At 41.2% G+C, this 16,878-nt stretch overlaps 1 protein-coding gene across 3 annotated transcripts in view; it reads left to right on the plus strand.

The window, feature by feature from the left end:
* The window catches only part of FTO (FTO alpha-ketoglutarate dependent dioxygenase), a 376,265-nt gene that overhangs the window by 107,432 nt on the left and 251,955 nt on the right, over window positions 1-16,878 (plus strand). For all 3 annotated transcript variants that reach the window (XM_024747440.1, XM_024747442.1, XM_024747441.1), the window contains exon 3: window positions 6,126-6,753. In XM_024747440.1, the coding sequence (XP_024603208.1) occupies window positions 6,126-6,753 (628 nt within the window). The remainder of the gene's footprint in view (window positions 1-6,125; window positions 6,754-16,878) is intronic.

Here is a 16,878-nt window from a genome sequence, read left to right on the forward strand (position 1 = left end):
TTTAAAAAAAAATAAAACAGACCCCTCTGGGCCTTTTTTTTTTTTTTTTTTTTCCGGTACGCGGGCCTCTCACTGTTGTGGCCTCTCCTGTAGCGGAGCACAGGCTCCGGACGTGCAGGCTCAGCGGCCATGGCTCACAGGCCCAGCCACTCTGCGGCATGTGGGATCTTCCCAGACCGGGGCATGAACCCGTGTCCCCTGCATCAGCAGGCGGACTCTCAACAACTGCGCCACCAGGGAAGCCCACCACGTGGCACTTTTATGTGCCAGGCACTAATCTAATAACTTTATATACAGTAAAGGGCATTTAGGCTTGGGGATTTTCTCTCTTGCAGTTTTTGGAGATTATGACAAAATTATCTAGTTATTGTTATTGGTGTTCCCTGTGGTAAAATCAGAATTTCCTAGAGCACTGAGCAACATTCCAAGTCACATTTAGACAGTACCAGAAGTTATCTTGAAAATTTTTTAAATTTGGAGCCATCAGAAAGAATCTCTTGGCACATACGAGAGATGTCGTGAAATTAAGAATTTTCTAATGTAACATCTTTTCTGATTTAAAAAATATTCTACACTTATTTTGGAAAATTTGAAAATTATACAGATGTCTAAAGAAGAAAATTAAAATTACACCCAAGTGCATTACCCAGAGATAACCACCAGAAACTTTTGGCTGTATTTTTTTTCCCAAATCTTCTTTTCTATGAGTATTTACATATATACTTTCTATGAGTATTTACATATATACTTTTTTTTTCTTTTTATGAAACTATGACTTTGTTGTCTAAGTATCTTATTACTGATTTCTTGTATAGCAGTAGTTTGTTACTTAACGTTTTTCATAAAAACATATAAAAATTATTCAAAAATGTGTTACGTTAGTATTTCATCACATGAATGTACCATTTTCCTCTCTTTGGGCATTTTGGGTGGTTTTCAGTTTTTAATTATTATAGATAACAGTATGGTGAATATCCTTATAGTCTTGGTACATTTCTCTAATTATTTCCCTATGACAAATTCTTGGAAGTAGAATAACTAGATGAAAAGATATGAACATGTTTAGGTTCTGGTAGATCTTGTCCAATTGGCCTTAAGCAAGGTTTGTAATAATTTGCCTTCCTAATTGCAGACTATCAGAGTATTTGATTTTGTTCTCAGCAACAATGTGTATTACCATGATAAAATTTTGTTTTTTGCAAACTTGATAGGTAAAACTAAACTAAATGTAATATAATACAAACATAATGTTAATTTGTGTTTTTTCTGACCTGGTGCAGTTTTTTTTTTTTCTGTATTTAATTGAGAGCCTTCTCAATTTATGTGTGATTTTTTTCTGTTGATATAAATCTATATATTTACATCAGAGAAATCAGGAAACACTAAAAATCAAGGCTGATTTTTTTTTTTCCCCCCCAGAGAGCCAATTGCTAAAGATTTGGACACTACTGTATATGCTCAAAATTTGTTACTGGCGGGAGTATATGATGAAAAACATTTGGACGGGAGAAAAGATCCTTCCTATGCTGGAATAGGCTGGAAGGCGAAAGCAGATTTAAATTCAGATAAGATTGTAAATTTGATAATAGGTAGATGACTGAGTTTCAGGGGGTCTTGCAGGGGTGAAGGGGGGACACTTAAGTGAAAATAAACGAATCACTAGCTAAGAATGTGTGCCGATCATTAGGGCTGTTTGCCAAATGGTTCTCCATCCCTCCCCTGTCACCCAGCTTTTGGGTCCCAAAGTAGGATTACAGTTTTGGGCCCTCTCATATTGGATGAAACACGTGACTATATCTGTCCAATGAAAAATGATAGCCGTCACTTCTAGCTTGGAGTGTTTCATTGCCAGTGCCAGGCCCTCCAGCACACTCTTTTTCCGTTTGCATTGTAACCATCTGGCGGCAGCTTGGACCCCTGCGTTACTACTTTAATGGTTAGTGACTCTCTGCCAACCCACAAATAATATGTGAAGTGAACAAGAAATATTGTTGGGTGAAGCCACTGAGATTTGAGGGTTGCTACTACAGCCTATTCTGCCTGATCCAGAATGCAAGAAATAGTAGAAAGGATGCAGTAAGTTTGAGGAAGTACAAAGAGGAGAAATGAGTTAGTCAAGTCTGAATGTGGGAAAATGACTTTACTAGGAAAGCATAGTAGGACTGCCCTGCTTCTCAGAGTGCCTGTGTGAGGTGTGTGATCATAAAGTGACAAAAAGCAGTTAGGTGGCACCACTCTCACCTGTCATTGAGACCACCAGGGATCCATTTAGGATTTCTGGTTTCTATACCTCTTTCATCCCAGTAGAACAACAGAGGCAGAAATACACTCTCTGTTTACACAACTCATGAAGAGTACAATGTAATCTAGTAAGCAAGAGACAGAACATTCTGGAGCCATGAGCAGTAACTCTAATTTTGTCACTGAACTGGCGATTCTCGGAGCAGGTCCCTGAGGCCTCAGTATACTTGAAGGCACATCTCACTAGCAGCAGTGATTAAAAGGAAATTTCTCCGTACTTTCTTAACAATTCCAGTGTTCTTTAAATAATCCTTAGTATAAAATATTAAAGAAAAGTAAGATAATTCCCAAGAACTTGGTTTTGAAGCATACTCCCTCTGGGACTGAGAGAGGAAGAAGCCTGGAAATAATACAGACACATATACATACACTCTTGCCGCTATTGTTGTTCAATATAGACTGAGCCTGGAGACTAGTGAAGATATATTTAATACAGGGGAATTGTAACTCCAAGGACCTGGGAAATTCACATAACCATACGAATATCACATGTAAATACCTTAACGTTAAAAACAATACTCTAAAAATAAAACAATAATAATGACATGGGAAAGTATTCAAAAAAATCTTTTTTTCACTGATAACTCATGTCCCTCTCACCTCTGACCACATCTGCTTCTTTTCCTATCGGCCTCAAGGGCCCAGCAATTCAGTACTTCATCTTCAAGGCAGGCTTTCCCCCCTCAACTCCATACCTGGCAGGTCCTTCGCATCCTCCTGGTCACTTTCTCAAAGAAACCTTCCCTGAATTTCCAGCCTCAAATAGTTATCCCCCTGCTTGAGACACTCAAGGACTTTGCTTCTGTAGTTAATCACTGTCTCTTCTGTACCATCAACCTCTTCTTCTGGTATCATCCCCATGAGTATGCTGACAAACCCTAGAGTACCCTTCCGTCTTGCACTGTTAAAGATCGTCCCTTGGTCTAGCATTCCCTTGCATCAACAGCTCCATTTTTCTCTTCCCTTTCATAGCAGAACCATGCCAACAGACATATAAATGCCATCTCCACCGCCTCCTCTTTCGTTCCGTCATCAGCTGAGTCCCGTCCGACTCTCATCCCCCTCACTCTGCTGAAGTTGCCCTTGTCATTGTCATCAGTGGTTTCTGTGCTGCCAAATCTAGTGGATAATTTCTGTCCCCATCTCACTTGGCTTCTCAGGGGCAGCTGACATCGCTGACTCCTCCATCCTTCTTGAGATGCTCGTCTCCATCGGCTTCTGCGATAATACACTCTCCTGGTTTTCCACCTCAAAGGTTTCCTCTGTTGAGCCTTCCTCCGTGACTCAGAAAATGGCTTTGGGTTCGCTTCTGTGTTTGTGCTGTTCCCCTAGGAGATCTCAGCCATTCCCAGGTCTTAAATATCAACTGTGTGCTGTGCTGACAGCTCCCACCTTGGTTTCCCTAGCCCCACTGTCTCCTCTGGGCTCCAGATGCCTCCTCATCTCCATCTGAAGATTTCATTGCCATCTTCATGGCTACAGCTTCAAAATGGAGCTCCTCATTCCTTCCTGTTCTTCTACCTGTTTTGTTTTGCCCCAGTCTTTCTTATTTTAAAAATAGTAGGGCTTCCCTGGTGGCACAGTGGTTAAGAACCCACCTGCCAATGCAGGGGACACGGGTTCAAGCCCTCATCCGGGAAGATCCCACATGCCGTGGACCAACTAAGCCCGTGAGCCACAACTACTGAGCCTGCGCTCTAGAGCCCGTGCTCCACAACAAGAGGAGCCACCGCAACGAGAAGCCCTCGCACCACACCAAAGAGTAGCCCCCGCTCATCACAACTAGAGAAAGACCACACACAGCAACAAAGACCCAGTGCAACCAAAAATAAAAAATAGTAAATAAAATAAATTAATTTAAAAAATAGTGAATTGTTTGTTCAGTTATTAAGTCCAGAGATCTGGAAGTCATCTGTAATTTCTTTCCCTTCTTCATCCCTCACATCTAATTCATAATGTGTCTGTCTATTTGCTCTGCCTATAAAATACGTATTTTACCTGTCTGTTTATTTCTGTTTCTATTTCAGACCATCATCACTTTTCTCCTGGATGGTTGTAATAGCAGCTGATAGAATTTTCCACTTTGACATTTGTCTCTTTCCAATCCATGCCCAATATTTTAACTGAGTGATTTTTATAAAATGTAAATCAAATTGCTCTTCGCCCTTTGAAGTCCTCCACTGCACTGAATCTGGAGTCAAATCCAGATTCCTTACTTTGACCTCCCAGGCTCTGTGTGATCCAGCTCTGCCTTCTTCTCCATCCTCATTGCATGTCACTCTGCCTTTGGCTCTTTTGCTCTGGTAAAACTGGTCTTCTTTTTGTCTCTAGAATAGGCTGGTCTCCATCCTCAGTGCCTTTGTATTTTTTGGTCCCTTTTCTTGGAAGGTCTTTCTCTAGTTCATCATGTGGCTGGTGCCTTCTTTTCCTGAAAAGCTCAGCCTAAACGCCAGCTCCAAGTGAGAGTTTTCTACTCTAATGACGGATTTCCCACTGGTTTGTTTCTGTCCCAGTGCTTAACACAACTTGGGGTTGCTTTTCTTTATTTACCTGATTTGGTAGAAAGCTCTGTGAGGACAGGAACCTTGTCTCTGTCTAGTGTTTGGTAGGTGCTCTGTAGACATAGTTGAATGAAAAAAAAATGTATGGAAGAATAATGGTCTTGCCCTGTTTATCATATGCACGATTATTGAATGAAGATATAGAAGAAAAGTGTGAAAACTGGTAGGCAGCACAGTACTAAAAAGGTACCAGTCAGATTACACTTTATAGGGGTAACTGTGAAATCCTGTGCTTTGGTTTTATAAAAACTCAGTTTCATTGTGTAGAATCAGGGAACTCTGGCTTGATGCCAATTCACATGTTAGAGCCAGAAGTGGTAGCTCAAAAGTTAATGAAGTCCTAAACTGCATCGATAAATCCCTGTATTTCTGTATTAGAGGAGGGCATTATCTTATAGTACTCTCCTCCAGTGACACCAGTAGAATTATTACAACTTTGTAAATTGCAGTGGGATACCTCATTCATTCATTCATTCATTCATCCATCCAGCATTTACCAAGTACATTCTGGGCACTAGTATTATAGCTGGGAGCAAAATTATCACGGCTGTTGTGTTCATGGGACTCAGTGTCTAACTCGCCAAGTGAAGTGATTTCTATTTCAGTGGAAGCGTTGAAGCAGAAACCAGTTCGTCATTTACTGAGAGGCCGTGCGATCTTGTGGTTAAGAACTCATGCTCTGGAGCTCGACTCTGGGGCCCCGGGGCTTCAAATTCCAGCTCTCCTATTTCTCAGCTACGTGTGACTTTGGGCAAGTTTTTAGAATGTCTCTCTGCTTCAGTATTCTCATCTATGAACTGGAGATAATAATAGTACCACCACGTAAGGTTGTAAGAAGTAAGTGAGTTAGTGTGTATAAATCATTTAGAAGAGTACACAGCACTCAGTAAGCACTTAGAAAATAGGTATCAAGCAGTTAATGAATAATGTTGTGTTTTCTGGAGGACCAAAGGCTGGAAGACAGGTTGAGGTTGGGGAGAAGTGGTCATGGTGGGAGCTGGGGAGACCAAAGACCAAATTATTATCATTTTGTTTATAATTGTTTGCAATTGTCCGAGCTTGGACTGAAAACTCTTGGCTGGAGAGTTGATGACATTTGTTTTATTTAGTTTTCTATTTTAGGCTAGAGAGGTATGAATCCTGTTTAGAAATAGCCCCCGACAGTCTTTTTTTCTCCTAAAGCTTACAAAGAAACACATACTTTTGGAAATAGTAAAATTATAGCTGTCCATAAATGCATATTTTGCTTCACTTTTGTTTTAGTGGCAGCTGAAATATCCTAAACTAGTTCTCCGAGAAGCCGCCAGCGTCCCTGAGGAGCTCCATAAAGAGGTTCAAGAAGCCTTTCTCACGCTGCACAAGCACGGCTGCTTATTTCGGGACCTGGTGAGGATCCAAGGCAAAGATCTGCTCACTCCAGTCTCTCGCATCCTCATTGGTAACCCCGGCTGCACCTACAAGTACCTGAACACCAGGCTCTTTACGGTACCCTGGCCAGTGAAAGGCTCTGATGCAAAGTACCACGAGGCCGAAGTAGCTGCCGCCTGTCAAACCTTCCTCAAGCTCAACGACTACCTGCAGGTAGAGACCATCCAGGCTTTGGAAGAACTCGCTGCTAAGGAGAAGGCCAATATCGATGCCGTGCCAGTGTGTATAGGTCCGGATTTCCCCAGGGTTGGCATGGGGTCATCCTTTGATGGACAAGATGAGATAGACATGAAGAACCGAGCAGCCTACAACGTAACTCTGTTGAATTTCATGGATCCTCCGAAAATGCCATACCTGAAAGAGGAACCGTATTTTGGCATGGGGAAAATGGCCGTGAGCTGGCATCACGATGAAAATCTGGTGGACAGGTCAGCGGTGGCAGTGTACAGTTATAGCTGTGAAGGTACAGTCTGCTCTGTGAAGAAGCAGCCCCGAACGTAACATGACCAGAGTTGCACAGGCTCTGGAGATACATGTGGTCATGTGTGTGTGTGTGTTTGTGTACATAGGTGTTGTGTGTCCTTCTAAGGTTTGCCACGCCCATATATCTACAGAATATGCCTCTTTCTCATCCAGCTGTGCTGTCTGGCTCATCGTTATACTGTGCTCAGATAGCGCATTTTCATGCGTAAGCACTACTGTCATTGTCTTTTCCAGGCCCAGGAGAGCAGCATCTTGGTTTCACACAGCCAGCTGCCTGTCTCTGAAGCCCAGAATAGATCGTACAGGTGCTATAATTAACTTGCTGATAAAGGGCCGGGAAAACAAAAATCTGTCAAATCCTTCCAGATTCCCACAGGTGTACATTTCCAGCCTTGCCAAAATATTTTATTACGGTCGACATCACTGTCTTGAAGGGAGTGATTTGTCAAATGTGGACTTGTTCTTGGCTTCCTACAGTTTTGACTACTGTCCTTACTCGCCGGAAGCAGCTGAGGTGGGTTTTATAAGCCGACAGGCCTCTATTTTCAGGAAACTCTCCAGGCCCCCCTCAGTTCTGCAGTTTTAGGCCTGAGAGGGTTGCTGTGGCCAACTCGTTCTTGCAGTTTCTGAAATCTGGTGCCCTTGGAACAGAGGTCACAGGCTACCTTTTTTATGGTCTGCCCAAATTTTCCTTCTTTGCTTGCTCAGTTTGTGTGTGTTTAAGGTCCCCATTGCTTTTCAGAATAGGGTTATAAAAAAGGTAGGTGAACACGTCAAAGACAGAGTGACCATTGCTGATTTTCTCTGCCTGATCATTTGGCAAAGGAATACAAGACGTAATATTGGCTCTTTTGCCTGTTTAATCTCTTCCTGTTTATTAAAAGGTGATTGGAAAAGCAGAGCTCTGTTGGGTTGGCCAAAAAGTTCGTTTGGGTTTTTCCGTAACATCTTGTGGAAAGACCCGAATGAACTTTTTGGCCAACCCAATAGACATCCCATCAGGGAATCAACTGGAACTTTTAAGGGTCATTGTTTTCTGAAAGCTAGTTTTTAATTGGATTTTGTTGTTATTTGACTCTTATTTACTAAAATGACTGTTTTGGAAAAGGGATTTTTAAATAAGAAACTCTCCTGGCTCTCTCTAAATATCTTACCATTTCCCAGTCTCAAAAATTTCCTCTGGATAGCTAAAATGTTTTCTAACTCTACCTTATGTCTTCAGCCGGAAACAAGGAACTAGTTTAGCAGTTAGAAATTTAACCAGCTTCTCTGGCATCTCAAATAATGATGCTGACCCAAGAAAATTGCTTGAAGGGGATTTGATGCTGTCCTAATGGAAAGAACCGCGATCCTCTGATCTTTAATAAGGCCTTGCCAGGGATTTAAGAACTATCACATCCAAGAACTCTGATGTGAACGAACAATGGAGTTTGTTAGTTTCTTTCTTAAGGAGGCAACTCTCTGAAACCGAGGTGGTGGTATGTGATAGCTCAAACAGCTACAAAGATGTCTTTGTGCTCCCACAGACTTTCAGCCCTTCTGTTTAATAGTCCTATTGTACTTCCAGAGCGTGGGTGATCAAATAGTTTTTGAAACCTGGAATATCTTGCAGAAAGGAATGAAAATTTTTAATGAATAGTTTCTGTGGTCGGGAGTAGTTAAGATTGATAAAGTATACAAATATACATAAATACATAAAGCTTTATCTTTGCGGTTATCACCTAGATGAGGGAACTGCAGAATTTGAATCTGTAGGAGCAGGGTAATTCCTTCGTTCTCTTACCCCGAGGTTCCCAGAACTCTATCCCATAATAATAGCAGTACTGGAAGCTCTCATTTATTGAGCACCTACTATGTGCCAGGCACTGGTAGCAGCATTTTACATGTATTAACCCATTTTATTTTTACAACAACCCTATGAACGAAGCACTACTGTTATCCTCATTTTACAGATGAGGAAACTGAGACACAGAAGGATGATGAACTTTTCCACGGTTATACAGCTATGAATTAGCATAACTAGGATTTGAATGCAGACATTCTGGTTTCAGAATTTAGCTAAGGCTAAATGCCTTATGAGCAGGTATTTCCTGCCCCTGCAGTATAGTTACCTGTGGGAGTTTGGTTTTTAAAATGTCCACTCTGGAAAGGTTACGGGAATATTCTACTTTCTCTTGTTTGCAAGTCCTGATGCTCTCCCTTCTCCCTGCCACCTCACTGCCCTCTCCCCACAACATCTGCTGTAGCTTTCTGTACCTCCTCTCAGATGACCGGGATGCATTAGACTAGGAAAGGGAACCTCTCTAGGTCTCTGGCTGTGTGTGTCATGTTGGGTCAGATGGTTTAAAAAGCATGTGCCTTGAAACGTTTTGCTGGGTGCATTTCTTCCAGGTGACAAGTGCTATGTTTAATTCTCTGGCCTCTTTAGAATCCTGCCAGAGGTATGGTAAGGGTGAGCTCGAAGGGAACCACTTCAGTTAAAATCATGATTGGGGTTGGGAAGGGCCTAAAGGGGGCAAAGAGAATGGAAATTTCAGACAACTGTACTGTTTTCTGCATCCTTGAACATGTTGGTTGAACGGTTGCTAAGGGAGGTTCAGGTAGCTGTGCTAGACAGTATGGAAACACCAAAGGTGAATCAAGTGCCCTTCTTGCCTTGAGAGGATAGGTGAAGTAAGGTGTGCTCTGGTGGTTATAATTATGAAATGATGAAATGTCAGATCCGGAAGGGACTTTTGAACTCAGCTAGTTCAGCCTCTCATTTTACAGGTGAAAGCACTGAGGCAGGGAGAATGGGAGTGATTTGTCCAAGGTCACATGGTTACTTAGTGAAAAGGGAGTGTTACAGCCACAGGAGAGGTTCATGTAAAATGCACTAGGTATCCAGAAACAGAAGTGATTACTTCCTGCTGAAGTTAAATTCAGTTGAAGCTTAAGATCTCTCAGGACTTTGCTCGCAATACCTTTTCCCAGTGAAATGTTCACGTAGATTTATAATGAGCCAGTCATCCCTCCTTGATTTATTTCTGCCAGTAGAGGTCATTGAGAAGTGATTGGTATAGGATACATGTATCATTAATTATATACTAAATTCATTGACTTCCCAAGCAGTGCTAGTTAATGGCTGTCTCCAGTAGGAGGATTGAAATAGTACAGTTTTTAATCAGGAATGGCTTTAGGGAACCGTGTGTAAATAGGCAGAGTATTTGATTTTTCCTATTCTAGCTTTGTGGGCAATTGCTTGTTCCTCCTAGATATAAAAAAACAAATCTTGCAGGGAAGGTATTAACAACCCATGGTTTAATATAGTCCTACACCTTGTTCTTTGATTCGAACCCCTTCAAAAGGATCACTGAAACACTTACTGTCGGTTACTATTTTTGTTTGTTTGGAAGGAAATATTTTCTGTGATATGGTCTTCATAGAAAAAACCCCACAATTCTTAAGAATTTTAACTAGTGCCAACTATTGCAGATTTTTGGTATAATTTCCCAGGTTTCCCATGAAGGACAAAGGAGGAAACGGAAGAAGAGGCCCATGACTCCTGTTGAGTATGCAATAGGCTAGAAGGCAGGGACTTTGCAATAATTTTCTTGGAACTCTAGGATTCCCGTTTATGTCTCTGACTCCGGAAAAGTTGATTCCACTGAAGGATGGAAATTTGTTTCTATAATTCTTAGCTCTATTTCTAAATGAGTAGCTTTATGTTTCTTAGCAGCCTTTGAGACTATGAAAAGCTAGATTGCAGCTAGAAGCCTTAGAGCACTCATAATTTAAGAAAATGCTTTTTAATGTTTTTATTAGTTTCCCAGCAGCCCTGTCTGTGGTCCCAAAGCTCATTTGATCTTGTTTGTTTCAGTGTGTCATGCCTTATCTTTGTTATTTTTGAAGTCACTTACACTGCTCAGTAAAACTTGTTTGATAAGTCACATTTTTTTTTTTACCCCTGTGCAACTATTGATATTTATTCAATTAACAGGAAGCATCTAGTGTTTGCCAAGCACTCTTCTAGATGCTGAGCATGCAGCAATGAACAAAAATCCCTGCCCTCATGGAGCTTATGTTTTAGCAAAGCGAGACAGGAAAGAAACAAATAAGCTTGTATAATAAGGGTGAGGCACAGGCTTACAGTTTTAAATAGGAAAGTCAAGCTTCCTTTAATTAGGTAACACTGGAGCAAAGACTGGAAGGAGCGAGTGGGTGGATATTGAGGCTCAGAGATGGGACATGACTTTGGGATGTTTCAGAAGCAACAAGTGTGAATAGAATAGAGGCAGAGAAAAAGAAAAGTAACAGAAGTGAAGACAGATAGGGAAGACCAGGGCGGGGTGGGGCGGAAGATAGGACCTTCTAATATTGTACAGAAGTCCCTCCCCTTATCCACGGGGGATGCATTCCAAGACCCCCAGTGGATGCCTGAAACCGCGGATAGTACTGAACCCTATGTAGACTATGTTTTCTCCTATGCCTAAATACCCATGATGAAGTTGAATTTATAAATTAGGCACAGTAAGGGATTAACAACAATAACTAATAATAAAATAGAACAGTTATGACAGTATACTGTAATAAAAACTCTGTGACTGTGGCCTCTGTCGCAAAATTTCGTATTGTACAAATTTAATACCTTGCCTGTCTTAACTAAACATTTATCATATACTGTCGCCGTAACTTTTGCAGTTTGCGGTGCAACAGCAAAACTAGTGCAAATTTCTTTTTCCTTCTTCACAATTTCACAGATAGAAGATTTGTTCTTACCATAGATGTTAGCAACCTCAGCGTACAATTCTTTTTCTTTCCACACTAAGTCGAGAACCTTCACCTTTTCAGGCAAAGGAAGAACTTTACAGCTTCTCTTTGGCATATTGGAATTGCCAGCATCACTACTGTTATGCTTTGGGGCCATTGCTAAGTAAAAGAAGGGTTACTGGAATGCAAGCACTTTGATACTGTGACGGTTGATCTGATAACTAGAGGGCCACTAAGCAGGCTACACTGGACAAAGGGGTGAGTTACTTTCCAGGCAGGACAGAGCCAGATGGTGCACGATTTCATCATGCCGCTCAGAACGGCGCGCAACTTAAAAACTTATGAATTGTTTATTTCTGTAACTTTCCATTTAATATTTTCAGACTGCAGTTGACTGCGGGTAACTGAAACCACAGAAAGTGAAACCGCAGATAAGGAGAGGCTGCTGTAATACAAATACTGGGCTTATACTTGGAGTGAGATGGAGAACCATTGCAGTTTGGAGCAGAAGGGAGGCAGCAGTGGAAGCAGGGGAGCTGCGAGAGGCCATTGGGTAATCCAGACTAGAGATGGCGGACCAGGTTAGAAGAGGCAGAGGTGATGAGAGATGGTTATATCGAGTCCCATATCTTTTCACCAGCAAAGAGTGACAGTGTCCAGTGCCCGTGAGAAAAGAAGGCTAGCAATGACATCTCCTAATTGTCAAGAGAAGGCTAGGCCAATAAGAATGGCTGAACTTTTTTTCCCTCTCTCCATATCTTTATTGGGGTAAAATTTACATACGATGAACTGCACATATTTAAAGTTTACAGTTTTAGAAGTGGGATGTGAAGTTAGCGGTGGCTCATCAGAAAAGAGCAGCCCAGGTGTTCCATCTGGTTTTATCCCTTCATCATAATCCAGTCTCCTCTGTTGGAGTTTTCAGATTCCTGCATCCCCTGTCCGTCTCTTTCCTGATTTGTTTCTTTATTTTGGTGGAGCATATCCTCTAATGGCTTCTTGAGAAAGGGTGCTTAGAAGGTAAATTTTTGAGACCTTGAATGTCTTAAATTATCTTTATTCTACATTAACATGTGTAGATACTTTAGGTATGGAAATCTTGACAGGAAATAATTTTCCTTCAGAATTTTGCGGGCATTGTACCAGTGTCTTTTATCTTCCAGTGTTCATGTTGAGAGCTCTGATTTTTTTGTTTGTCCTTTATGTGACTTTTTTGGTTGGATTTTTTTCCTAATGTTTTATAAGTTTGCAGTGATATTTTTTTATCCATTTTACTGGCATTTGGTAGGTCCTTTCCATCTGGAAACTCAGGTCCTTCAATGTGGGATATTTTCTTGAATCACTGTGTTAATGGTTTCTTTCTCTCCAGTTTTCTCTTCTCTCTAGAATCCATATGGTTTGGTTCTCGAACCTTCTGGACTGTTTCCTCTAATTTTCTTACTTATTCTCTTGTTTTTAATCTTTTTGTATTTTTCTGATATAATCTCAGAGGTTTTCTTAACTTTATCTTCCAACTGGTCTATTGAGGTTTTTCTTTTTTAAATTATTGAAATATTACAAACATCATAAACATGTAGCTTGGTGAATTGTCACAGACCAAATATATCTGTGTCACTAGCTCCCAGATCAATAAAGAAAACATTAGTACCCCAGAAATGGTCCCTTCCAGCATATTCTTTCCCCAACAGTACCCATTGTCTTGACTTCTAAAGCCATGCATTAGCTTTACACATATTTGAATTAGAATTGTAAGCTCTTTGAAGGCATGACTTGTGTCTTGATCCTTCTTTGTATGTGCATATAACGCAAAATCAGTAAGTATTTTTTTGCCCCAAAATCAGTAGGTATCTTTTGTTCTTGAGTAGTTTGTGCTGTTCAGCTACATTGTGGCCACTGTCCCATCGCTCTTTTGATTTATGCAACTATGATCTCTAGTATTAGGATTCTTTTGATTGCAGATAGCAGATACTTGACCTAAACAAGCTTAATTTAAGAAGATGAGGAATTCTTTTATTTAATACTAAGTCTCACGGGCTTCAAGTGGACCTTATTTTGACAGTGATGTGTGGTCACTTTCAAACTTCTTCCCCTTCCTATTTTGGCTCTTTTTGCACTGTAGCTTTCTTTTCTTGAGGAAAACAAACTTCTCGTGGTCCCCAAATGACCACCTCCAGCTTTTGTGGCCACTCTCTTTTTCAGGAGCTTTGGGAAGGAGAGAAACCGGGTCTTGGACATGTATTTTGAACCCTGGATAAAGCTTTGCCTGAAGCTGGGTTAACAAACCATTATTCTTTTTTGATTAATCCACTTTGATCTGGTCTTCTATGCTGTTTACAACATCAGGGTTTCCTCTAAGGCTCCATGACACACTCTGTACTTTCCTGAGGTTGCCCACAGAATCGCAACCTCTATTGTTCGAAGCTTTGGTTCGGGGAATGTATTATTTGAGAAATCTTTCTGCTTCCTCTCCTCATTTCATATTTTATTTCAAATAATGTCGTGGTCTTAAAGCTTTAGCCAAGAGCCCCCAGAGCAGTTTTTCTCTCCTTTTCTCACTTTCCTTTTATTCCCCCAAGTCCATGAAGCATGATATAATGAGATTCTCCTATGTATGTGAATAGTGATATCTTAAAAAAACTTTTTTTTTCAAATGCTTTATCTGAAAGCTGACAGGGACAGACATCATGTTGAAAGGCTTCAGATTTTTCAGTAAAGAGTTTTCAGTATTTCTCCTGAAATCCTAGAAAACTTATAATTAATTTTATAATTTATGTGTGTCAGGGGACTATGTTTGTCCTGATTGCTTGTTTCGAGACATGTTAGAGCAGCTTCTTGTTATAGATTCTAAGCTGAGACTGATGAGGGTGGTTTTTTTTTTTTTCTTCCAACTTCTGAATTCTCCATTTCTTCGGACCATTCATTCCTCAGTGGCTGAGTAGCGTGCTCTGTGTTAGCCGCCAGCTTGACTGCTTGTTCCTCACAACCAATCCAGGAAAGCATTTTTAAATGGTAGAGCTCTTTTTTTTTTTTTGCGGTACGATGGCCTCTCACTGTTGTGGCGTCTCCCGTTGCGGAGCACAGGCTCCGGATGCACAGACTCAGCGGCCATGGCTCACGGGCCCAGCCGCTTCATGGCATGTGGGATCTTCCCAGACCGGGGCACGAACCCGTGTCCCCTGCATCGGCAGGCGGACTCTCAACCACTGCGCCACCAGGGAAGCCAGGTAGAGCTCTTTGAGGAAGGCTTCTTCCTGACCCACCCTTCTTTCTAAGGGATAGAGTCCTTCAGGAGTGTTTCCCAAATGTTCTCTGGCTTAGGCCATTTGCCATTACTTTGGAAACCTATCCAGGAAAATTATGCAACGTCTGCACACAGAAGCATGTACCTCCCCCGGGGGATCATTCTGAAAAACAGATCTGACCCTATGAAAAAGTCATTATCAGTGTCTGCCACTGCCCTCAGGATAAGTCTAGCTTGCTTACCATGAGTCACAAAACCCACCGTGTCCTGGCCTCTCGCTACCTCTCCAGCCTCTTCACTTGCAAATCCATGTCATTCATGTAGTACTCTTACAACTCAGAATCAGTTATGTTCCTAAACACCCACCATGCCATTTCCCTTCTAGAATGTGTCTTCCCAACCTCATACCTTCTCCTTTCACTTTCTGTCTCCATTTTTAAAAATGATTTCTTGTCCAAGGTGCTGGAATGTCATAGATCACTGCTGGACAGAGAAAGCATCCTTAGGCTCTGTATACCAGCTGACCCTCTGCAACTTCTGGGTTTCTCCTGCCTCAGTATCTGTGACATGGATAGGAAGGTACCTGCTATTTAAGCCCCTCTAGGTACAGGGTTAAGGAAACAGAAAATAGTTGCCAGATCCAGAGTCTTAGAATTTTAGCACTTGGCTAAGGGAATAGGGAATAGGAAATAGGGCTATTTTTTTTTTTAAGGGAATAGTTTTTTTTGTTTGTTTTTAATTTTATTTATTTATTTATTTATTTATTTATTTATTTATTTATGGCTGTGTTGGGTCTTCGTTTCTGTGCGAGGGCTTTCTCTAGTTGCGGCAAGTGGGGGCCACTCTTCATCGCGGTGCGCGGGCCTCTCACTATCGCGGCCTCTCTTGTTGCAGAGCACAGGCTCCAGACGCGCAGGCTCAGTAACTGTGGCTCATGGGCCTAGTTGCTCCGCGGCACGTGGGATCTTCCCAAACCAGGGCTTGAACCCGTGTTCCCTGCACTGGCCGGCAGATTCTCAACCACTGCGCCACCAGGGAAGCCCAGGGCTATTTTTTAATGTGTGGTGATGATGAATATATATTTACATATCAGGGAAATTATTGACATACATTATTAATGGTATATGCTGTTAAATATGGTAGAAAATTTCAAGTGATATATTTTACTTGATTAGAACTGTCATCTCTTCTTCCGTGCTCAGGCTTCTATCTTTGTTTTCTATGCGACGCTGTTTGCATACAGCTTTGTGAATGGAAACAAAATATTTGATGGCATTTATCTTTTATTAAATGGAATTAATTTTTTCTCAAAAACTAGTTAGTATAAATAAATCAAATTGGTTAACTTGGCGGGGGCAGTTTTGGACATTTTAAACTTGACCTTTAAACTTAGTCTTCTTTTGTACTTTGTCACATCTTTCACTTCTTTAGTAGTTTGGTTAGTGGGAGCTGGGAATGCACCAAACACATTGAGATACTTAAAATCATTTCAACGTTACTGAAGTTCAAAGGCAAGTAGGAGCCAATTGCCTCTGCTTGTTTCCAAAATAACATAGGGGAGCAGTAATCAGTTGCAGTTGCTATAGGTAATTACAAGTTGATTTTATTGAGAAAGTGGGCAACACTGTATTTATGCAATAAAAAACTTATCGGACATACAGCTTCCCTCCTCCCTACCCAGCTGACGGAGGAAACAAACTTTCAACAAAACATTATTTTAATGAGCACATTGCAGAGGTGCTGGATTTATGGGAGGCATCAGGCAACACTGATTGCAATTACTGTCTCTGTTTGTTGTTCAAGACTTTATTGGTTCCATATTGAGAAGAGTGTGAGGATGAAATTTAGAGGGGAAAGTAGTCAACCAGTCTGTTAGCCTATAAAGATGATCCCTTATTAGAACGTCCATACTTGGTGGCATTAAAGCTACCTGAAAATCATTGTCTTTGTAGTTTAAAACTCATTTCTTTTTAAAGTTAAGTTATCGTGGATTTGACCAGGGAGGGACATAGTCTTCTTAAAATGTCTCTATTCTTTTTTCTTGGGCTACTTGCTACATCTGTTATCATTAGGACCCTCTAGAATGAAGCAGCCTGAAAGCCTTGGGGTATCACA

Source organism: Neophocaena asiaeorientalis, unplaced genomic scaffold (genome assembly GCF_003031525.2).
Source record: "Neophocaena asiaeorientalis asiaeorientalis breed wild unplaced genomic scaffold, Neophocaena_asiaeorientalis_V1.1 scaffold438, whole genome shotgun sequence".
NCBI lineage: Eukaryota > Metazoa > Chordata > Mammalia > Artiodactyla > Phocoenidae > Neophocaena > Neophocaena asiaeorientalis.